Genomic DNA, 19454 nt, shown 5'->3' on the forward strand with positions numbered 1-19454 from the left:
GTCAATTTTGACATAAAGATCTTCTATTTTTACATAACAACTTACCATTTTAGAGGCCAAAGAACCGTTTCATAAAACGGTTGTTCAATTATGGTGTTTGACAGCTGCTAAAAGGTATCTTTAATAAGAATTATAAACCAATCATCTAGGTTAAAATATGCTGAATGGTGACTTTGAAAACATTGAGGCAAAAGAATATAAAGAACAGGAAAAATTATGCCCAAGGATTCAAGACTATCTTGCAGCTAAATTCAGAAATAAACTCTTACAATTTTATTAGATGTTAATTTATTGCCTTTATTGTTTATGTAATGAGAAGAATCAAGTTGATGAATCAAAACACCTTCTTTTTAAATCATTAATGAGCTTTTTCCCCCTACATATCAATGAAGACAAACAAATATATCCAGGCAACCATAAAATTTCTAAAAATAATCATTTGCAATGCAGAAAACTGCAGGGTGCTTACATTAAATGTAATTCACAAGTTGAGTCTTTAAATTTATACTCCAGAAAAACTGCATCAGACCATAGCAAGTAGAGGGGAAAATCCTGAGATTAAAATATTTACAAATTATAAAAGAGGACCTGGGACTCAAAGTAGATGAATGTATTAATCTGCAGGTTTAGAATGTCCTTGAAATAAAGATATTATCAGAGATTCATAGACACTGGAAAATATAATATGTGTAAAAATATGCATAAATATATAAATGAAAGGGAAGCCTGTCTTGTCGTCGGGATTCTGATTTAGTTAGTGGAATATTCTGTGCACAGCCTTACTTCTAATCAGCATAAATAACAGTACCCAGCAATGCTTTGAATTTTACATTTTTTAGGAGCTGAGTTTTCTATTATTCATAATCCTATTTATATAGGATATCTGATACAGCTCTGCTATAAGCTTCATCTTGATCATGAAACAAAGCCACCGTGAATTTTGGCACAGTGAGATTAACATGGCAATATGTGAGGTTCAATATTGTAGAGGAAGAATTGAGGAATGTACCCAGCACCTAAATGTGGACTAGTATGTATATGCATAAAATTGTTCTAATTGGCGCCTATTTCCATATTGAAGCACATGGCTATAAAAGAAATATTCTCAGAGCTTAATTTATATGACAGACATGAAGCTAAATGTCAATTCTGTTATCTAATTTTATGATACAGCATGTGAGGTTTTGAAATCAGAGCTGGCTCGGTTGCCAAGGTTACGGTGATAACACTCAAGCCACTGAGCACACACGAGTTACTATTCGGTTGACCTGTAAACAAGTACAGACAGGACCTTGGGGGTTGGAAACAATGGAATCTCTTGATGATAATAGCATAATGCCGTCACCCAATACAGGTCCGGAGGGCCCGACTTCTAACTGTGTCGCAGCAATATCTCAATGCATGAAATGCTGTTGGATGGCTAGAAAAATAATTCCATGTTATGTAAATATTTTGTCTCAAAAGGATGAGAAAGAGAAGAGGTTGTATTGAGCGCAACACTACCTTTGAAGCTAAAATAACTTATTGAGTCAAAATTCTACTTGTATCCTTGGAATAAAGAAAATTTTTTCCTTTTTTTTTTTTAATGCATAGTTAGGGGCTATGAGAATATATCTCCATTACTTTACACTCAAAGCACTTACGAAATAAGATCATATTTTACCTACCAACTTGCTTCAACGTCTTTGGTTTAACTGTTGTTGACCTAAATATGAATGCAAGTTAAGAAAACATTCTATAGAAATTATAGAGGCCAGTTTTTCTGGCCTGCCCTAATAACGTAGTACCCTAACCCTGATTTTAACCAAAAGGCTGGGGAATCAGCAGATGTAGTGATAGAGCTACAGAAAGATGCTGTTTTGACACATTGCTCCTTATTCTCTTCTAATTCCTAATTCTTCACATAGCAGTATTCTCTGCGATATAAACACATATACAATCAAATAACTATTTTGAGAACACCGCATATTCCCTCTAGATTTTTAGCCTCTTTTCTATCTAGTCAAGGAAGGCACAGGACCTGCAGCTAAGAATATCTCCCCCTTTAGGCAGAATTCCAAGGAACTAGAGCTATTAAATAACTTTTAATCAAAACATTCATTCCTGTGTGGAGACTGTTCAGTGTCTGACACAAGCTCATGTTTAAAAATGCCATTCCTGTGAAAGATAAAAAGAAAAAGGCAGGTTCTAGCATTTCCACTTCCATGACTCTGTTACATTTTTTTACTTTGAAGAGTTGAGTTTAAAAATAATTGGGAGGGGAATGTGTGATGAGGGCATTCTCACATATTATGCAGCAGGGTTAGCCTAGAAATGACCTCAGGTTCCTATTTCAGCTGTAAAAAGAATCTGATAGGATTTAAATGGCGTCCTACAGCTATTTGGAGTAGAAAGCACAAGAATTTGAGAATTCTTTGCAGAAGCAAAGCACAGAGTAGACAAAACTCTAAACTCCAGAACTTGAATACTGAGAAGGGGTAGGAAGAGGTTTGGAATTTTTTGTTGTTGTTGTGGACCCGGCTAAGTGGCTTTATTAAAGAAAGCCAGGGTTACAAAGGACTAAAGCGTGCAGGGTCTCAGTTGCTTGCCTACGGAATGTTTATTTTGGGGAGAAAAATGTAATTTCTTTTCCCTAAGGGGAAAATGTTACTGTAAAAGTTTCTCTAGGGTACTAACACAACAAATAATGCCCATGCAATGATGTTTTGATTAGTTAAGTAAAAAATAATCCAAAGTAAATCTGTGTGTGGAAATAATTGCGGATCTTGCTTCATACAGGGGTAGAGGGCAGCGGGGCGGGGGGGGGGGGGTGGGGGGTGGGTCACAGAAGGCCCAAGTCCTCCAAAAATGCTTGTGCTGATAAAGCCAACCTGAGTTGTACCAGTTTTTCTTCAGATATTAAACAAACAAGACAGCATATTTTTTTTCAGTTATCTTTCAAGGAGAACACCGGCCAAAGATAGCGTGTTAAAAATTGGCAAAGGTATTTGGATAACATAAGAAGTGTGTGCAAAGTTGGGACCAATCTTTATTGAAGGATGAAAGAAAAAAAAATCTGAACACAGTGCATCTTGCCCACATATCTTGGCCCAAGCTAGACTTGAAACAGCAAAGGCCGTACAAGTTCCCCAGGCCTGTCTTTGTAATATCTATAGTCAAATATAGCTAACGTAGTGGGAAAAGGTCAGAGAGGCAACCAGAAGCAATGCTGCTTTTCCAATCTGAAATACCAAATTCATCCTTTGAAGAAGTGGTTGAAAAAGGGTAGATAGTCACTATAAAAAAATGTGTTGTTAAGAATGGATTTTCCAAGTTCTTTCCTATCACACAAATGCTCTTATCTCCTTGGTTTATCTTTCCTCTCCTAGTCCCATCCAGTCCGCCACCACTGTCGGCTAGGGGGCTGCCTTTGCATTTTCTTATTTGGTTAAGTGAAGGAAAAATACCTAAATTATCCTTTATCTAAGAGCCCAACATCAGGTCAGTCTGACAGGCCATTGTGAACGTTTGTGGGTTCCATCTGGTCCTCCACATAGCTGTGAGCAGGATGGCCAAATGCCCTTCTCCAAAAGGCCAATTCCTGGTTGAGTCTCTTGCTGACGAACACTTGGTGACCAATAAGTATGTCGTTGTTAATATGCCCCTTAAAGTCTTTCATTCTGTGGTAGGACCCCACCTCTTTATATGTCAGTACTGCTTATTATTTCCTTTTCGAGTAGAAACTCCTGTATCCTTTATATTGGTAGAGATCACAATCACATTTTAATGGCCTTCTTTCCTTTGCCAATGAGCACAGGTCTCCTTCTGGCAAAGGTTCACGCAGGAGTCCCTGACCTCCACCTTTGGGGCTTCAAGCTTCCTTCTCCCCCTACAACTTAGGTAGGTTCTTTACAGAAACATTTTTGAAACCATTCAAGTCAACAACACACCTTTCATGCATGTAGTCTGACAGCGCTATGCAAACAGATCAAAACAGCACAGAACAGCTGGGAGCATGGCAGAGAAAAGGAATGTGTAACACGTGGCTTTGGAGAATTTTAGTAGGGAAGCAGCCCGGTGTGTATGAGATGCAGGGGGAGTTGTCAGTGATCGGTGAACATAACCACCAGGAGATGAATGGCTCTGTAAGCTCATACTCATGGAAGATGGAGAGGTCTGTAGGGGAGCGCCTGGCAGGGGATCTGGGGAGAGCAGGGCAGGACCATGCAGTGCCCTGGATGTGAGCAGAGAAATCAAGTCAATACTTTACCAATAGCAGTGAGGCTTCTTAAGTACAGATGTTATGTGGGGAAAACTGTCAAAACACCCTGCAATATATCCAGATTTGGGAGTGATTAGCATGCGCAACTATTTCTTCTAAGCCCATAACTGCACGTTTAGTAGGAAGCAATACTTTAAACCGGTCTTTCCCCCACCCTCCAAAACTGAGTAGCCAAAGCAATGCACGCTCTTAAGTGCAGGAAAGCCATATCAACATCCCACCAATGCCACCAAAGCCTGAGATAGATAAAACTTGAGTCTTAAGAACGGTTGCTTCTTCTATCACGATACAAATATCACAGGGGGCATTGGCCTCTACCACAGAAGGTTGTGGGTTATCATCCAATAGAAACTGGCTATTTTTCACTCAATATACCATTTTCCATACTGAGCAATCTAAGCTCCCCTTAGTATATTCTTAAATCTCATACAATCATCAGAATAAGTTGAATGCATGGGAAATTGAGTGAAGCACAAGTAATTTATTAGAAGAAATCTTATTTAACTCCTGGTCAATGAGAACAGAAAGCATTGACATAAAGAAGGCTTGTTTAACAGGAGAAGGTGAAATTGTGGTAATAAATTCCTTCCCAACACCATCTCTCATTTTCATTCCTTTTTGGCTTTCCCTGAAGAGAAATGATGGAGGTACTTCCTTCCTGTACTGTTCATGTTTTCTCCTGAGAGCAAGACTAGCTGTAGATATAGGAAAGCCTCCATATCAGCCTGAATGCCAGATGGGAGGTCTCCGGGATTAAGCTCCTTAACTCTTTTGAAAGGAAACTATGTAAAACCAGCAAGATCATTCCACCACACAAGAAAGTGTGAAGTGAAAGGGTAAAGAGACTTTACCCAGACTTCTCAGCAATCCTCTCTGAATTCATAAAGGTAAAAGGACTTGTCCCATGCCACTTATCCAATAGTAATACACAGTCATTCCTCTCAGCAAAATTAACTGATAATGCACTATGTATCAGGTACTCTTCTAGACACTGAGGATACAGCAATTAAAGATACAAATCACTCATGCTTATCTTCATGCTCATATTCTAGTGGAGAACAAAGACAATAAGCAAGAAAAATATGTACACTAGGTGCTGTGTTAGGTAGTGACAAGGGCCAAACAGAAAATAAAGCAAGGAAGAAGGACAGAAATATTAGGGAACAGAAGATACTTTTGGAATGAGGTGACCAGGGAGGGCCTCACTGAGCAGCTGACATTTCAGTAAAGACCTGAGGAGGTGAGGGAGCTAACATGCTGCTATCTATGGGGGAGAGCCCTGTGGAAAAGGAAACAGCTCATGCAAAGGCTCTAAGGCAGGTTGTCTCCCTTGGGTGAGGGGGGAAATAGCAGGAGCTGAGCTCAGGAAGGCAATGCTGGACCGAGGTAGGGAGGGCCTCATGGGGTCTGGCTCTTACTTTGAATGAACTGGTGGACCGTTGGGATTTTTTAAGCAGAATAACATAATTTATGTTTGAACAGGAGAGCTGACCAAATGGTGGTGGTGGTGTTGGTGGTAGTGATGGTGGTGGTGGAGGGGGCATGTCAGGGGGAAAAGGCAGAAGGATGGAACCAGTGAAAAGGTGACAATCCCGAGAGAGGCGATCGGACTTTGGCCTGGGAGCAGTGCAGGTGGTGAGAAGTGGCCGCATTCCCTATATTCGTGCAGCGGAGAGTCAGCAGGGTTTGCTGACGGACCGCGTGTGGGATATGCCCAAGAGGAGTCAAGGATGATGCTAGAGAACTTGTGCTGAGTGATTCTGTATTCCCTGTTTGTTCCTGGTGCTGACATCTGTACTTTAGCATCTCTAACACTGAACTGTAATTATTATGTTGCTGTCTCCCTGCTGTACCCTGAGTTTCTTCTTCAGGGACTTTGTTCCATTCCTATTAGTTCCTCTTGCATGGTGTATATATAACACAGCGTTTGTGACAAAAGAGGCTCCCAATGACTGTTTACCAAGTAAAAAGGCCTTCTAGATATTGAAGGATAAAGGACGTAGATGCAAATACGTCTGCAGTCCTGAAGTCTAAAAGAAAGGAGTTCAGGCGTATAGTAAGTCAGTTATGGAATACGTTTTAATAAAGAATGAAAACACTATGTGAGCTATTATATTTCTTCAGACAATTACTGCTGAAAGGCAGCCATATAATATCTCTGGTATACAGCAGAGATTAACCAGTTAATATATATTTCTTAATTATTGGAATTTATCTAAAAAGTCCATTTACCCCATCTAATTGGATAGTTTTATAACACTGGGATAATAATGTATTAATGATCACTTCATGGAGTTAGATAATCTCCAGAAGCAAAGGAAATGTAAAGAAACAGGTTACTTTCAACCCACTAATTTCTGTGTTACACAGAATCAAGGCTGAAGGGAACACCCTCTATTTCACAGACCATCTTGTTTTTTTAAAAAAAACATAGCAAACACTAAAAACAAAAATCAGTAAGATAGAAAGATAGCCAAGGTGATAAGTTGAAAAGACAATCTGCTAATTTGCTTTATCTTTCTGTAATTCAGCACTGTCCTTCAGATGATATCTAGGCTGGGGACACAGGGGTTCCAGGGGAAGAATAAAGTGGTGGAACGATTTTGGAAACCTAATGAATGGCCAATATTAAAAGTTACTGATAGAACTGTTGATAAGGTTCACTAAGAAACATATCTGTGAAAGTGTTCTGTAAACTTTACACTACCAATTATTGTCCAACAAATATGATCACGGGTTCAAAAGTCACCACAGGATATATTTTATATGTTGTAGCCAATAAGAATTGTGGAACATTCTCATCAAGAGATGTTTTCCTTTTGGTGTACCAGCTCATGTCGTTAACTGAAATATAACTGCTGAAAGCTAGTAACAGAATCATCCTCGGAAGACACTACAGAATTACTCAACAGTCTCTTTTTTCTTACCACCTAATGTAAAAGGGAAAACTGTAGTGCTGAAATATATTTCCTCATCAGAATGTTATAGTATAGAAACATCACAAACTGATGAGAAGTTAACACACTTAGCTATTATCTGACCCAACTGGTCAAGCTTGCAGTTATTAAGTAGTAATAGAAAAAAAGGTAGTAAGAAGGCAGAACACAAGACGTTAATATACTGAACAATGTGTATGTCCTATTCTCCTTACCTATTCCAGTGGCCTCATTATTCATGTCTCTATGGCACCTTTTGAGGCCATCAATGCTTTTCTGGGCTGCCACAATGGACAGTTTTTCCTAGTCATGTGACCAGTGTTTGGGCAGCAGCCAGCATCTGTCTAGGTCCTGGAACACGAGTGACCCCACTCATCAATCAAGTCCTGTTGCTATCTCATTTGGCACTGTTGTTTCTCAAGGACAGAGTCATCCTGGGGCCAGGGCTCAGTTGGACAAAGAAATTCCAGCTTTCTGATGTTTTGTCTTCTGGTCACAATATGAGATGTAGCAGTTCAGAGCAGGAAGGACAGTGCGGGACAGTAGGCTGAGGGTGGTACAGAGCACGGCATGTTTTCTGTCTGCCGGATGATCTGGCATCACGGAAATCTTGTTTGGGTGTTTTAGTGCACAATCTACAAATCTCCACCACATTTAAGTTTTTGAATCCTTTCTATGCATTTAGTCTGATGCATTTTTATTTGTTTTGGTTAAGCACAAAGCAGTAATAATCCACCTTCAATTTTTCTACTTACTGCCCTCATCTTTGGGCAAATGAATTTAAAATAAATAAATAAATAAATAAATAAATAAATTTAAAAATATGATTATTTAAAAAGCTTTTTCAGTATTTATCTTTGAGAGAGAGAGAGAGAGAGAGAGAGAGAGAGAGAGAGAGAGAGAGAGAGCACGAGTAGGGTAGGCACAGAGAGAGAGGGAGACACAGAATCCAAAACAGACTCCAGGCTCTGAACTCTTAGTACAGAGCCCAATGTGGGGCTCGATCCCACAAACTGAACTATGAGATCATGACCTGAACCAAAGTCAGACGCTTAACTGACTGAACCACCCAGGTGCCCCTAAAATACGATTCTTATAAGGATCTTGGAAATGACACTAAGAGGACAAACAACCTTACAACTGGAAAATCGTTAGTATTGACATAAGTAATTTTCTATTTAAGGGGGCACTTGTTGGGATGAGCACTGGGTGTTGTATAGAAACCCATTAGACAATAAATTTCATATTAAAAAAGAAAAAAGGAATACTCCTTCAAACAAGGCTTTACAAAAATAATTCACAAATCTAAAAATATTTGTGGAGAAAAGGTGGGTTTCAGGGTGTGGGTCAGTGTACCTCCATTCTTTTTCTCCTGGTCTAGCTCATCTCCTAGCTCATCTTTTCATTTGCTCATTCATTAAGGAGAGGTTAGGCACCAGTGTTTTCTGTTTTTGTCACTTTCACATAGGTACATGATTTGTGATTCTTACTATAAAAATGCAAACATAAAATTCAACCTAGTGAAATAGTTTGGAGTTTGTTACAATGGCATTTCCTTGTAAATGCCTTAGAAGAGCCTGCCATGTACAAGACTGATGGACAGATTCATGCACTCATTCAACTAACATTCATTAAACTCTTACTATGTGCCACGCCCACGCATAGGGCAGACAGACAAAATTCCTGTTCTACAGATAGTAGGAGTCATAGCATAAGGACAACTGAAGAAGATGATGAAGGAGCCAACTTTCAAGTGGTGTGATCATAGTGATGAGAGGGATTTGCCAAGGAGTCCTGAGGAACATAAGGAGGGACATTTCACCTGGATCCTGAAGGTAACAGGGAGTTGGGGGGAGAGTATGGAGGGGACTTCTGGGAATTTGTGCCTCTTATTCTAAAGTCTTAGAATAGTTGTGGTAATTAAGTAGGTAAAGAATAGGCAGGTGGGAGTATAATTTCTATGCAGGTGTAATGCACATTTGTGGGCCTAGAGGCTACAGACCATACACAATTAAAATATCGGGTTATGTCTGGAGCAAGACAGGAGGTTGGACAGGCAGGCTGGGACTCAGTCCAGAGAAACAAACCGGAGTGGAGCCTCATATCCGATGTGCAGCTACCTCACCCAGGGAAAGGACACTTCTCGTCCAGCTCTGCACCTGATTCTCAGCCAAGGTGAATGAGCACAAAACAGACAAGGTCATCTGTACATTCCCACAGGTTCTCATTGCACCCTCCAGTTCCAGAATGAACCAACTACAAAAGACCACATGGTTACTATTTGATGGGGAAACAGAGAAATAGAAAACTTTCAGGGAACTGTGGGGTCAGCTATCACAGGGTACCTGGTCCAATGTATCTTCTTAGAAAAAGATACAAACATAACCACAGCCGAAGACACAGGCCACTTGGTCAGACTCTGATCCACACAGCTGAGGGCTTATCTCTGGGAAAAGGGAATCAGCATGATTTGGGGACAATTTGATAGTGTTTCATTATTGAGTCTTGAGATTCAAGACCATCCTGTTTCCCATACTCTTCTATTAAGGATCTTGTCCCATTTCCTGCCCTAAGTGCACACAAATAATTTGTATTTCAGTGAGAATTAACTCTAAATTCTATAAATTAAAACATATGTTGTCTACCACATACATTTCCTCAGACATAATAGATTTTTTTGTTCATAAAAATACTTGTACTTAAAAAATATTGAGATACAATTTAAATACAATAAACTTGGGGCGCCTGGGTGGCGCAGTCGGTTAAGCGTCCGACTTCAGCCAGGTCACGATCTTACAGTCCGTGAGTTCGAGCCCCGAGTCAGGCTCTGGGCTGATGGCTCGGAGCCTGGAGCCTGTTTCCGATTCTGTGTCTTCCTCTCTCTCTGCCCCTCCCCCATTCATGCTCTGTCTCTCTCTGTCCCAAAAATAAATAAAAAACGTTGAAAAAAAATTAAAAAAAAATAAATACAATAAACTTTGCACACTTAAAGTGTTCAGTCTGATTAGTTTTGACTTACGTACGCACCCCAATACTATCATCCCTATCAAAATCATGAACATTTCCATCACCTCCAAAGTTTCCTGTGTCCCTTTGCAATCCATCCCTCCCTCTTCGTCCTCTTTCCCAGGCAACCAGTGATCTACTTTCTATCACCATGGATTGCATTTTCCGGAATTTTATAGACATGATATCACACAGTATGTGTTCCTTTCCTCTGGTTTCCTTCACTTAAAAGCTTTGTCTCTAATCTTTAAGAGATTCTTCCCTTTTGGCTGAGGCTCAGTAAAGAGCATGATAATCATGATGATTCCGCAGTAGTGCTTACCAAAGGATGCCTTGAGGACCACCTGCTTTATAATCATCCAGGGACTGGCTAAAATGTGCTGATTTACCTCTCCCTAGAACTCTGACATCAGAATAGCCAGCATATGTGGGCATACTTAAACCTGAAATTTAGTTCAACCTTTTAGGGAACGACGGTTCCTGTTTCTGGGTCTAGCTACTTATTCCTCTAAGTCTTTCTATTGTTTTGTTTTTTTCTCTAAATTTTTTTTTAACATTTATTCATTTTCGAGAGAGAGAAACAGAGCATGAGTGGGGGAGGGGCAGAGAGCGAGGGAGACACAGACTCTGAAGCAGGCTCCAGTCTCTGAGCTGTCAGCACAGAGCCCGACACGGGGCTCAAAACTATGGACCACGAGATCATGATCTGAGCCAGAGTCGGATGCTTAACCGACTAAGCCACCCAGGTGCCCTGGTTTTTCTACAGTTTTCTATAACCTGGGCAAACCTTTAGGCCACAGCAGGACACAGGACTTTAGGACAAAGGTTGCAATAATTTTCCTAGATCCCATTGTGCCCACATTTAGAAGCGTGGTTTGAGTTACTTTTCCATATAGTACATGAATTGTGAACTTTCCTCCTTTTCAAGTCTACCATGGGGGTCAGGACTCTAGCGAAGACAGTCCTGTGAGTGAGTAGGACTCCTTTATCACAGGTGCAAAATTCAATGAGGTGCCAAAAAACTACATAATCCAGGTGCCCAATATTAAAAAAAACAACAAACAAATAAAAAACAAAATTAAGGCAAAATAAATCCCTGGTGAACAAAATATCAAAATATTAAATAAAGTCAGGACCAGTAACCTTGCCATACTGAGCCATACTGAGTTTGAAGCAGAAAGAAAAAATTAGTGATCCTATCTTTTAAAAGTTATTACTATTTATATTTTATGCCCAATGTGAGTGCCTTATTGCCTCAGCCTAGTCCTGGCCCAGGCTCACCTCCACCTGATATATTTCACTGTCCAACAGGCTTTTTGCTGTCCTGAAATTGTCATTAGAATGTTACTTCTGGCCCAGCATTTATAATGCGCCGGGGACAAGAAGAGCTCATTCAAAGCACCCTATCTGGACACATTAGACATTTCCTACTTTTCCCCTTGCCATTAACCACAAGTACAGCCAATCCCAGACAAACACATAAACACTGGTCACCCATAGTCCTGAATTTTTAAAAGAGCCTCAACCAAGCATTCAAAATGGGATGTATTCATGGTGTATCTGATTACATGTGCCTTCAGCATGAAACTAGACCTATCTAAATAGACACACAGAAACCATGGCTCTGATTAATATTACCATTTAAAACACATACTGCACTTCTCATAGGAGCTAACATTTGAGAAAAATCCGCGTGTGAAAATAATCTGTATTAATAAATGAGTTCCAACCGAACAGAAAATATGCCCAGAAACTGTGGGGTGTAAGGGCAAGGTTCTGCATGTTTAAGTTCACTTTTTTAGGGGAAAGCATGCCATATAAAGGACCCAAGGCTCCTACTCACTCTCAGAAAGTTCACTTGGATGTATTATTTTTAATGAAAATGAAAGCACTCATGTTTAGCTATACAAAGAATTAAGCTATTTGTTATGTATTAAAGAATTTACGAGGCACAATGGCATACTAGAGCTGGTGACAGATGGAGAATACTGGTCTTCAGTGTCCACATAGAACAGCATACAAATTAGACTGGACTAGGGATAAATTTAAGGTAAGCTTGTCATCAGCCATCATCACCAGCCATGACAGCACGGTGGAAAGGGAAGGTATGGGTTCTGGAGTCCGACAGAACTAGCAGGAAAAGTTCAGTTCTACTCTTTCCTAGCTGACTGACCTTGGCCCCTTTCTGCGCCTGTTTGCTCAACTGTGAAATGAGCCTACTTTGCAGGGTCACCACAAGAATGAAGTGGTGGACATCAGGCACAGGCCCGGCCTTGATTAAATTGTAGCTGTTGTTATCACCACCTTCAGTGCCACAAGCTTTATGATGTGTTTGAAGGTTATCCGATCCTGAGACAGATCAATGCTGGAGGTTTTCAAGGAAAGGAAACATAAAATTTGTAATTATTTACGTGTGGGGTGACTATACGAGAGGGACAGGGGCCCAGATATCCTGTTGAAAGGCAGAGCCCACCCTCCTTGTCTCCCTTTTTAGTGCCTAATTGTGAACATTTCATTCTTATAATAGTTTGAGAGAAAAACTGAGAGTGATACCCCTTTATTATTTTAGAGAGGGAGAGAGAGAGTGTGTGTGTGAGGAGGGGAGAGGGAGAGAGAGGGAGAATCTTAAGCAGGCCCTATGCTCAGTGTGGAACCTGATGCGGGGCTCGATCCCATGACCCTGGGATCATGACCTGAGCCAAAGTCAAGACTCAGATGCTCAACAAACTGAGCCATCCAGCCCCAACCCCGCGCCCCCCCACCCCCGCCGCCACTTTAAAAAGAGGCTATTTTCTTGCCAAAAAAGGGCAGCTGATCACAGTCCTGGTTACTAGGTATAGTTTTGTTCTTGATATTTTAAAAGAGCCAGAAAAAGTTCATCCAAAGTGGATAGAAAGTAGGTGGTGGGAAGAAAGGCTGCGAGAGTTGGAGTCATTCACTCCAGACAAGACAGGGTTTGACGGATTCTAAATGTGTTAAGTGGTGCTGAGGCTGCTGTGCCACCTTCCTTCTCCATCCACAGAAGGACTCCCGTACTCAACATTTTTTCTTGGATGGATGATTTCCCTTCCTGAAGAAAAGGGGTCACCTAGATGACCTTGTGAGGCCTCTTCCAGTTCTAAGCCTTCGCACAAATACTGAGGAGCAAAGAGACACCCAGCTCGTCAATGTGGGGGTGGGTTGCAGCCGCATCTGTTTAAAATGAGGCTGAGGTAGCTTGGTACAGAAGAAAGAGTGGGGGCTGGGATTCAGGCAGAGGTGGGTTGGAATCTGCCTCTGAAACTCACTCTTGGGCAAGTTACGGGAGTAAAAGAACTCAGCTCTGTCCTCCCCTGTAGCATGGAGATAATCTCTGCCTTCTAGGGTTCCTGAAAGGATTAACTGAAATAATGTTGGCAAGGCACCTAATATTTTGACTGGCACATATAAGCCTTTGATAAATCGGAGCTATTATTCCAGTTGGTTGAAAAATGGGGTGAAAGATTAACGCCCTTCTGCTTATAGTTATACAAATTCCAGTAGGCAGACCGACACCACCGTGGCCTACAGGATCCACACTGCAAGTGGAGCCTGTCCACACCAGACAATGTTTGAGGGGACAACTTATTAACCACTGTGGTCCTTAGGGGCAGAAGACACCAAAGACGAGGCCTAAGGCATCTTGGTAGGGCTCTCGTTTCTCTCACTGTCACCAAAAGAATCACAGGAATTATTTTAAAAAGGTTCCAAATACATCCAGGTATAAAGAATATATCACATCCCACTGATTTGTCATTCACACCAAGTACAGTAAAAAACATCTGTCAAAAAGCAGGTTTGCAAACCAAATGGACTGTCATAAATTGTAATTAGGATTTTTTTCCTTCACGAATGACACAAAGCTAAAAATGGAAGTCATCAAGAAATTGATCAGCTCTTGCAAAGCAATGAAATACAGTGGCCAGAACCCTATATCAAGTAAAAGGCACTCCTATTACCATCAGACTTTTCCACAAAATGCAATTTTTTGGTGTTACATCAATGTGGAATTGCATAATATTTAGCATTTACAGAAAGATGCTGGAGGCTGAGGCAGAACAGCTCTGCTTTTTGTTCTTTACCAGTAGTGCGGTCCGTGGCAGGACACCTGTGAGGCTGTGGAGAACTGGAGAGGACAGAGGAAATACAAGGTACAAACATGCATATAAAGTGAGGCCCACGGAGAGCTGGGCCAGAAACATGGGAGTGTTTCCTGAAGCCCTTCTGTGTCATTCGGAGAATCAAACTTGGCTTGGAAAACACATCCTGTTTCCATCAAAGGAGGAACAGGTTACAGCTGATAGAACCGAGCTTTACAGACAAGGGAGCAGAACAATGCAGTCTGAACTGATGCAGTCACATGAAAGAGCAGCCTATTTTTGTTGGGCATAAACAAACACAGGCATGACACGTGGTGAAGTGACTCCAGATACATCAGGAGCTGGACAAGGCCCAGTGTGGATGCCTGTCAGTGTGAGATCTATGAAGGCCATCATGCCATTAAATCAATCCTAAGCAGGAATCTCACATGACAGTGAAGCAGCCCTTGTATTACCCAAAGATAAGCGTTACATTAAACCAAGTAAAACTCGGGGCCAAGTTAAAACTCGTTCTTTTCAACTGTGTAACATTCCAGTGGCAACATGAAACGGTCCAGAGCAGCTAAACCCAAAACCTTCAGTAAGCTCATCAATAAGCCCATCATCTTCGGACAGCTGTTTGGAAGTGAGGGTGCAAAATGTCCACAGAAATCTATCACATCCATCCTTACTTTGCTTAAAGTCATCATTTTATGATGCTTTAGATATTACAAATCCAACTGCATGGTCCTTAAATGGCACTTTACTATTATTGTTTGTATGTGTGGAATAACTGGACAAGAGAAAAACCACAAAGTGGCAACTAATATAATAATCAAGAACACCATGGAAAGAAAAGAAATGATAAAACAGGATTTTCAAGGAGAGGAAAAGTATCTACAACTCTGGAAAGTAATCTCAAAAGTCCTCATTACCAAGGGGACATTAACATCGATGTTTTACTTCCCAGATGCCCTTTTCTGAGTCCCCACGAACATCCTTGGTCTAAGTGGCAGATTCTCTAAGGGTGTGAACAACTTCTTAGGAATAGGGCAAACCCTCTCAGCAGTTTATTGAGTGGTTCAGACCACTTGGATAAATGCCAATAAAAGTCTGCTCAGAGCCTTAGAGAGCCACCGGCTTGGAGAAATGTGTGGGGCTCCCAGGTGGCTGAGTACGTTGGGTGTCTGACTTCGGCTCAGGTCATGATCTCACGGTTCGTGGGTTCGAACCCCACATCAGGCTCTGTGCTGATAGCTTGGAGCCTGGAGCCTGCTTTGGATGCTGTCTCTCTCTCTTTCTCTCTCTGTCCACCCCCGCTTGTGCTCTGTCTCTCTCTCAAAACTGAATAAACATTAAAAAAAAAAAAAAGGAATAGAGGTGCTTTCAGAAATGATTATCTCAATGCCAAGGAGTAACTCATGTGGTTGGAGTATCTGCCTAATCCAATCCTGCGAGGTAACAGGACATTTGAGGTTAACGAGGGACAACTGATTCATGACACCTAAATTCTAAACTTACGATAAAATGTGTTAATTTACAATTAAGAGGTAAGAAAATCTCTTTATCTGGGTTTTGATAGCTTACAACACATTCATCGAGAGAAAGACCTTAAGTTATGGTGGCAAGAAGAAGTTGCTGAATATTCTAAGGCAATTTGACCATGTTCCTAGTGTTATTAATGTCCTTCTAGATTTACTACAGGGATTTCACTTGATTTTTCCTTCTTCTGGAATTTTGCTTGATTTTTAATGTAAAATACACATTAGTGCTTTAGTTCATTTTGGAAACGTGCTTTGTGAAGGATTTCAGAGATATTTTTCTTTCTTTTCAAAAATGACCTTCAAATAAAAATAATAGACTTTCAGATAACAAAGCCCAAAGCGAAAAACATCAGACTCTGCTAATGCGGTCAGGAAAAGACCAAAGAGACCTTCTGAAGTGGGGTGGCCGAGTGCTGAAATAACTTAAAACATTTTAGCAAAAGGTAAATAAAGTACCATTCAGGAAACCTGCCATCAAAGCAGCCAGGGCCAGAGGGCACACCAGAAACCTCTAGCTAACGTCCCAGTTTGACTAACACTGGTTGTTTCAAATGAGGGACTTCCTGGGAGGAACCTAGCGTCAAGGCAGACTGCTTTTCTTGACATCAGAAAACAATTCCACATTTTTTTTCTTTTTTCTTAAACACAGCGCAGAATCCAACACATTTCAAGGCCATGTGACGTGGCTTTTGTTGCTTTATGAAGCAGCTGCAGGTTTGGAAAAGGAAATTGTATTCAGGTTCAAACACACTACACTGGTCTTGGTTTACCTGCCATATGCAAAACGCCTGTCTTTGTGATGATCGCCAAAAGTATCCCAAAGCCTGAGAGAAACGCTCACTTCATCAACAACATCCCGGGAACGCTCCAGGACCTGCAGGAGAGAGAGTGCAGTCCTGCTCAGTGTCACTCAGAGGCTCCTCAGGAGAAGGATGTCCAGGTCAGCACACCTCAAGCCTCACTTGACCCACCTGCCTTTAGTTTTGTCATTGCATCTAACAGGACTTGAGCTAAGTCCTAATTCTCTTTCTGGAATCACGTGACCCAAACCCTCCTCATTCAAGAAACTGCAGCCATACGCCCGAGTTTGCTTTTTACTTTTGTTTTCTTTTGTGGCACTAAACACATAAGCTTTCTTTCGCATGCACAAGTTACCCGTACTCCCTGGCAATAGCAGGGGATGTGCCATCAAATCTGACTGGCAATAGCAGTGATGTGCCCTTAGGAGTCTAGAGAAACTCTGTACGTCTTACCTCCTGGCACACTCGGTACTGGTCGATTGCCCACACGGTAGGCACGTGGGTGGCCAGCAGCTGATACTGCGTTAGCGTTGTGTTACACGCTCTGGCACAGATCAAGCGCGTCTTCCCCACGGCGTTGTCTCCCACGACCACACACTTGATGGTTTCAACGTTGGGTCTTTCGTAGTCCATGTCAGTGTCCATTTATAAAACTCTGGAAGAAGAGAGTTACAGAGCAATCACAGGGGAGAGGGGTTCAGGCCGTTTCCCCCTTGTCTGGGCTCTTCTTCGAAGTGCCCAGGCATAAGCGAGAGGTTTGGAACTTCATACTAAACCTAAGTGAAACTCAAGTTTTCTATTTATGTCTCACACAAGTGCAAAAACACCGCCGGCTTGTTATTTTGACCCCAAACGGTTTATGCCGGTTAACATGTTATTTTCTCCTTGGTTTTCTCTAAACACAACCTGCCTACTGAAAATCCATCCAGGCAAATGAGAGTGCTGGCACACATTTATAGCTCACTAGCTACTCATGTTGATCCACCAAAGACACTGGTTACCTGCAGGTTTAACCTTAGACACTGGGGCACGAGCCACCTTGGCAATATTAGTGACCATGCCATCTCAATCTCCCAACGAGCCAATCTCTCTATCCGAAAAGCAGTTTCCTGCAGGCTCTGCACCATCGTGGTGACTTAGGGGAGGCTCAAAAGTGCAAACAGAGAGGATCAGCCTGCTTTAACGATGAGTCAACAGTCCAACTGAATTTTTATTTTTTGAATTTTGAATTTTATGAATCAAATTCATAAATTTTATGAATTTGAATTTTATGAATCAAATTCATAAAAAATGATATTCTTAAAAGGGGCACCATAAAGCAATGTATTTTTTTTTTTTTTAATTCTCTTTCTCTCTGTGTTTTCATTAAGAAATCTGGAGCATATGGTGAAGAATGATTTTACCAGGATGAAGAGCTAGTTTGGAATCTCCCTGAAAGCATCAAGAAAGGTTTAAGAGAGTTGCTGAGTGAGGGGTCAAGAGGAAGAGAAAAAGCTGTCATGAGCTCTGCTTCCCCAGGTGGGGGGGTCAGGAACCTCCATAAAACGCAGAGCAGACTGCTTCTTGGCAGCAGCTGGATGGCTGGCCAACCATGGAAGATTCTAAGGTTTTAATGAATTATAATTGCCCTTTTGAGGAAGTCTACTGTTTTTTAAGTTTGTTTTTAAAGTAGGCTTCACACCCAGTGCAGAGCCCAACACAGGGCTTGAACTCAAGACCCCGAGATCAAGACCTGAGCTGAGATCTACGGGTAGCATGCTTAAGCAACCGAGCCACCCAGGCACTCTGAGGAAGTAACTGTTAAAAGGAGAAAACTGGTTAGATGGTCACTTTTAATGAGCCAATAATGGTTTTAGTGGTCATATTGGTAAAGAAACTGCTCAGAGTAGGGCCTGATACATAACTGGGGCTCGGTAAGTGTTTGTTTAATTCAACTGATTTGAGAAAAATGATAATTTGGATAATATGAGATTAAGAGTACAGAAGGAGAGACAGAAGAAAGAATATGAAATAGAATGAATACTTTTTCCCAGTTAGGACCATCTGAACATGAGACTGTCTCCTGTAACACCATCACAGGAGGTGTTGAACCCGAGACTAGAGACTATTTGGCAAGACTTGAGTGGAGTGATTCAAACAACAGATGTGTGGTGAGGTCAGGATCTGGTCTCAGGATCCTGTCTGTGGTTTATACACCATAGAGAGGCTTAAAATAGATATCTGTGCCCACCAGCAAATGTAGATTCTGAAGGTCTTGGGTGGAGAAAGAGAGGCTTAAGAAAAACCCCAATTCTGATGATCACCCACAGGTGGTGACTCCTCAAATTGATCTCTTTTAAATTCTAGTCTATGGTTTTATTAGTTCCCTATTTCATAGTCTAACGTGGCAAAAGCCTGACTTTGGCATCAGATCAGTGGTCCTGCAATACCTGCCAGAGATCATTTAGCAAAGTCTGCAGACATCTTTTGCTGTCACAATGGGGTTGGGGGAGAGGCCAGAGATGTTTTGAAACATACTATAATACAAGGTACAGGTCCCACGACACGGAGTAATTGGGGCCCAACGGTCACAGTGCTGAGGTTGAGAAATCTCAGCCTTAGAGGAGATGTGACTTTGAATCCTACTCTCCCCATTTTCCAGCCATTTTGTCACTGGACAAGACATTTGCACTTTCAGCCATAGCTTCCGCATCTGTTAAGTGGGAACTATAGTACCAGGCTCCTAAAGTAGTGAGGATTTGGTGAACTGACTGATGTACCTGACACACCCATGACTCCCAGGATTCTAATCGTGGTGCTGAAGGTGAGTT

At 41.4% G+C, this 19454-nt stretch overlaps 1 protein-coding gene across 11 annotated transcripts in view; it reads right to left on the bottom strand.

Moving 5' to 3' along the window:
• Nucleotides 1–19454, bottom strand: part of RHOBTB1 (Rho related BTB domain containing 1) — a 124173-nt gene that overhangs the window by 21538 nt on the left and 83181 nt on the right. For 9 of the 11 annotated variants that reach the window (XM_058696428.1, XM_058696433.1, XM_058696426.1 and 6 more), the window contains 2 exons: nucleotides 17098–17299; nucleotides 16615–16718 (listed from right to left, as the gene is read on the bottom strand). In XM_058696428.1, coding sequence (XP_058552411.1) covers nucleotides 16615–16718; nucleotides 17098–17289 — 296 coding nt within the window. In that variant the 5' untranslated portion in view covers nucleotides 17290–17299. Of the gene's footprint in view, nucleotides 1–4249; nucleotides 4308–16614; nucleotides 16719–17097; nucleotides 17300–19454 lie in introns of those variants that run through there. The other 2 variants (XM_058696434.1, XM_058696437.1) reach the window with 2 other exon arrangements.

Source organism: Neofelis nebulosa, chromosome 13 (assembly GCF_028018385.1).
Source record: "Neofelis nebulosa isolate mNeoNeb1 chromosome 13, mNeoNeb1.pri, whole genome shotgun sequence".
In the NCBI taxonomy this organism is placed as follows: domain Eukaryota; kingdom Metazoa; phylum Chordata; class Mammalia; order Carnivora; family Felidae; genus Neofelis; species Neofelis nebulosa.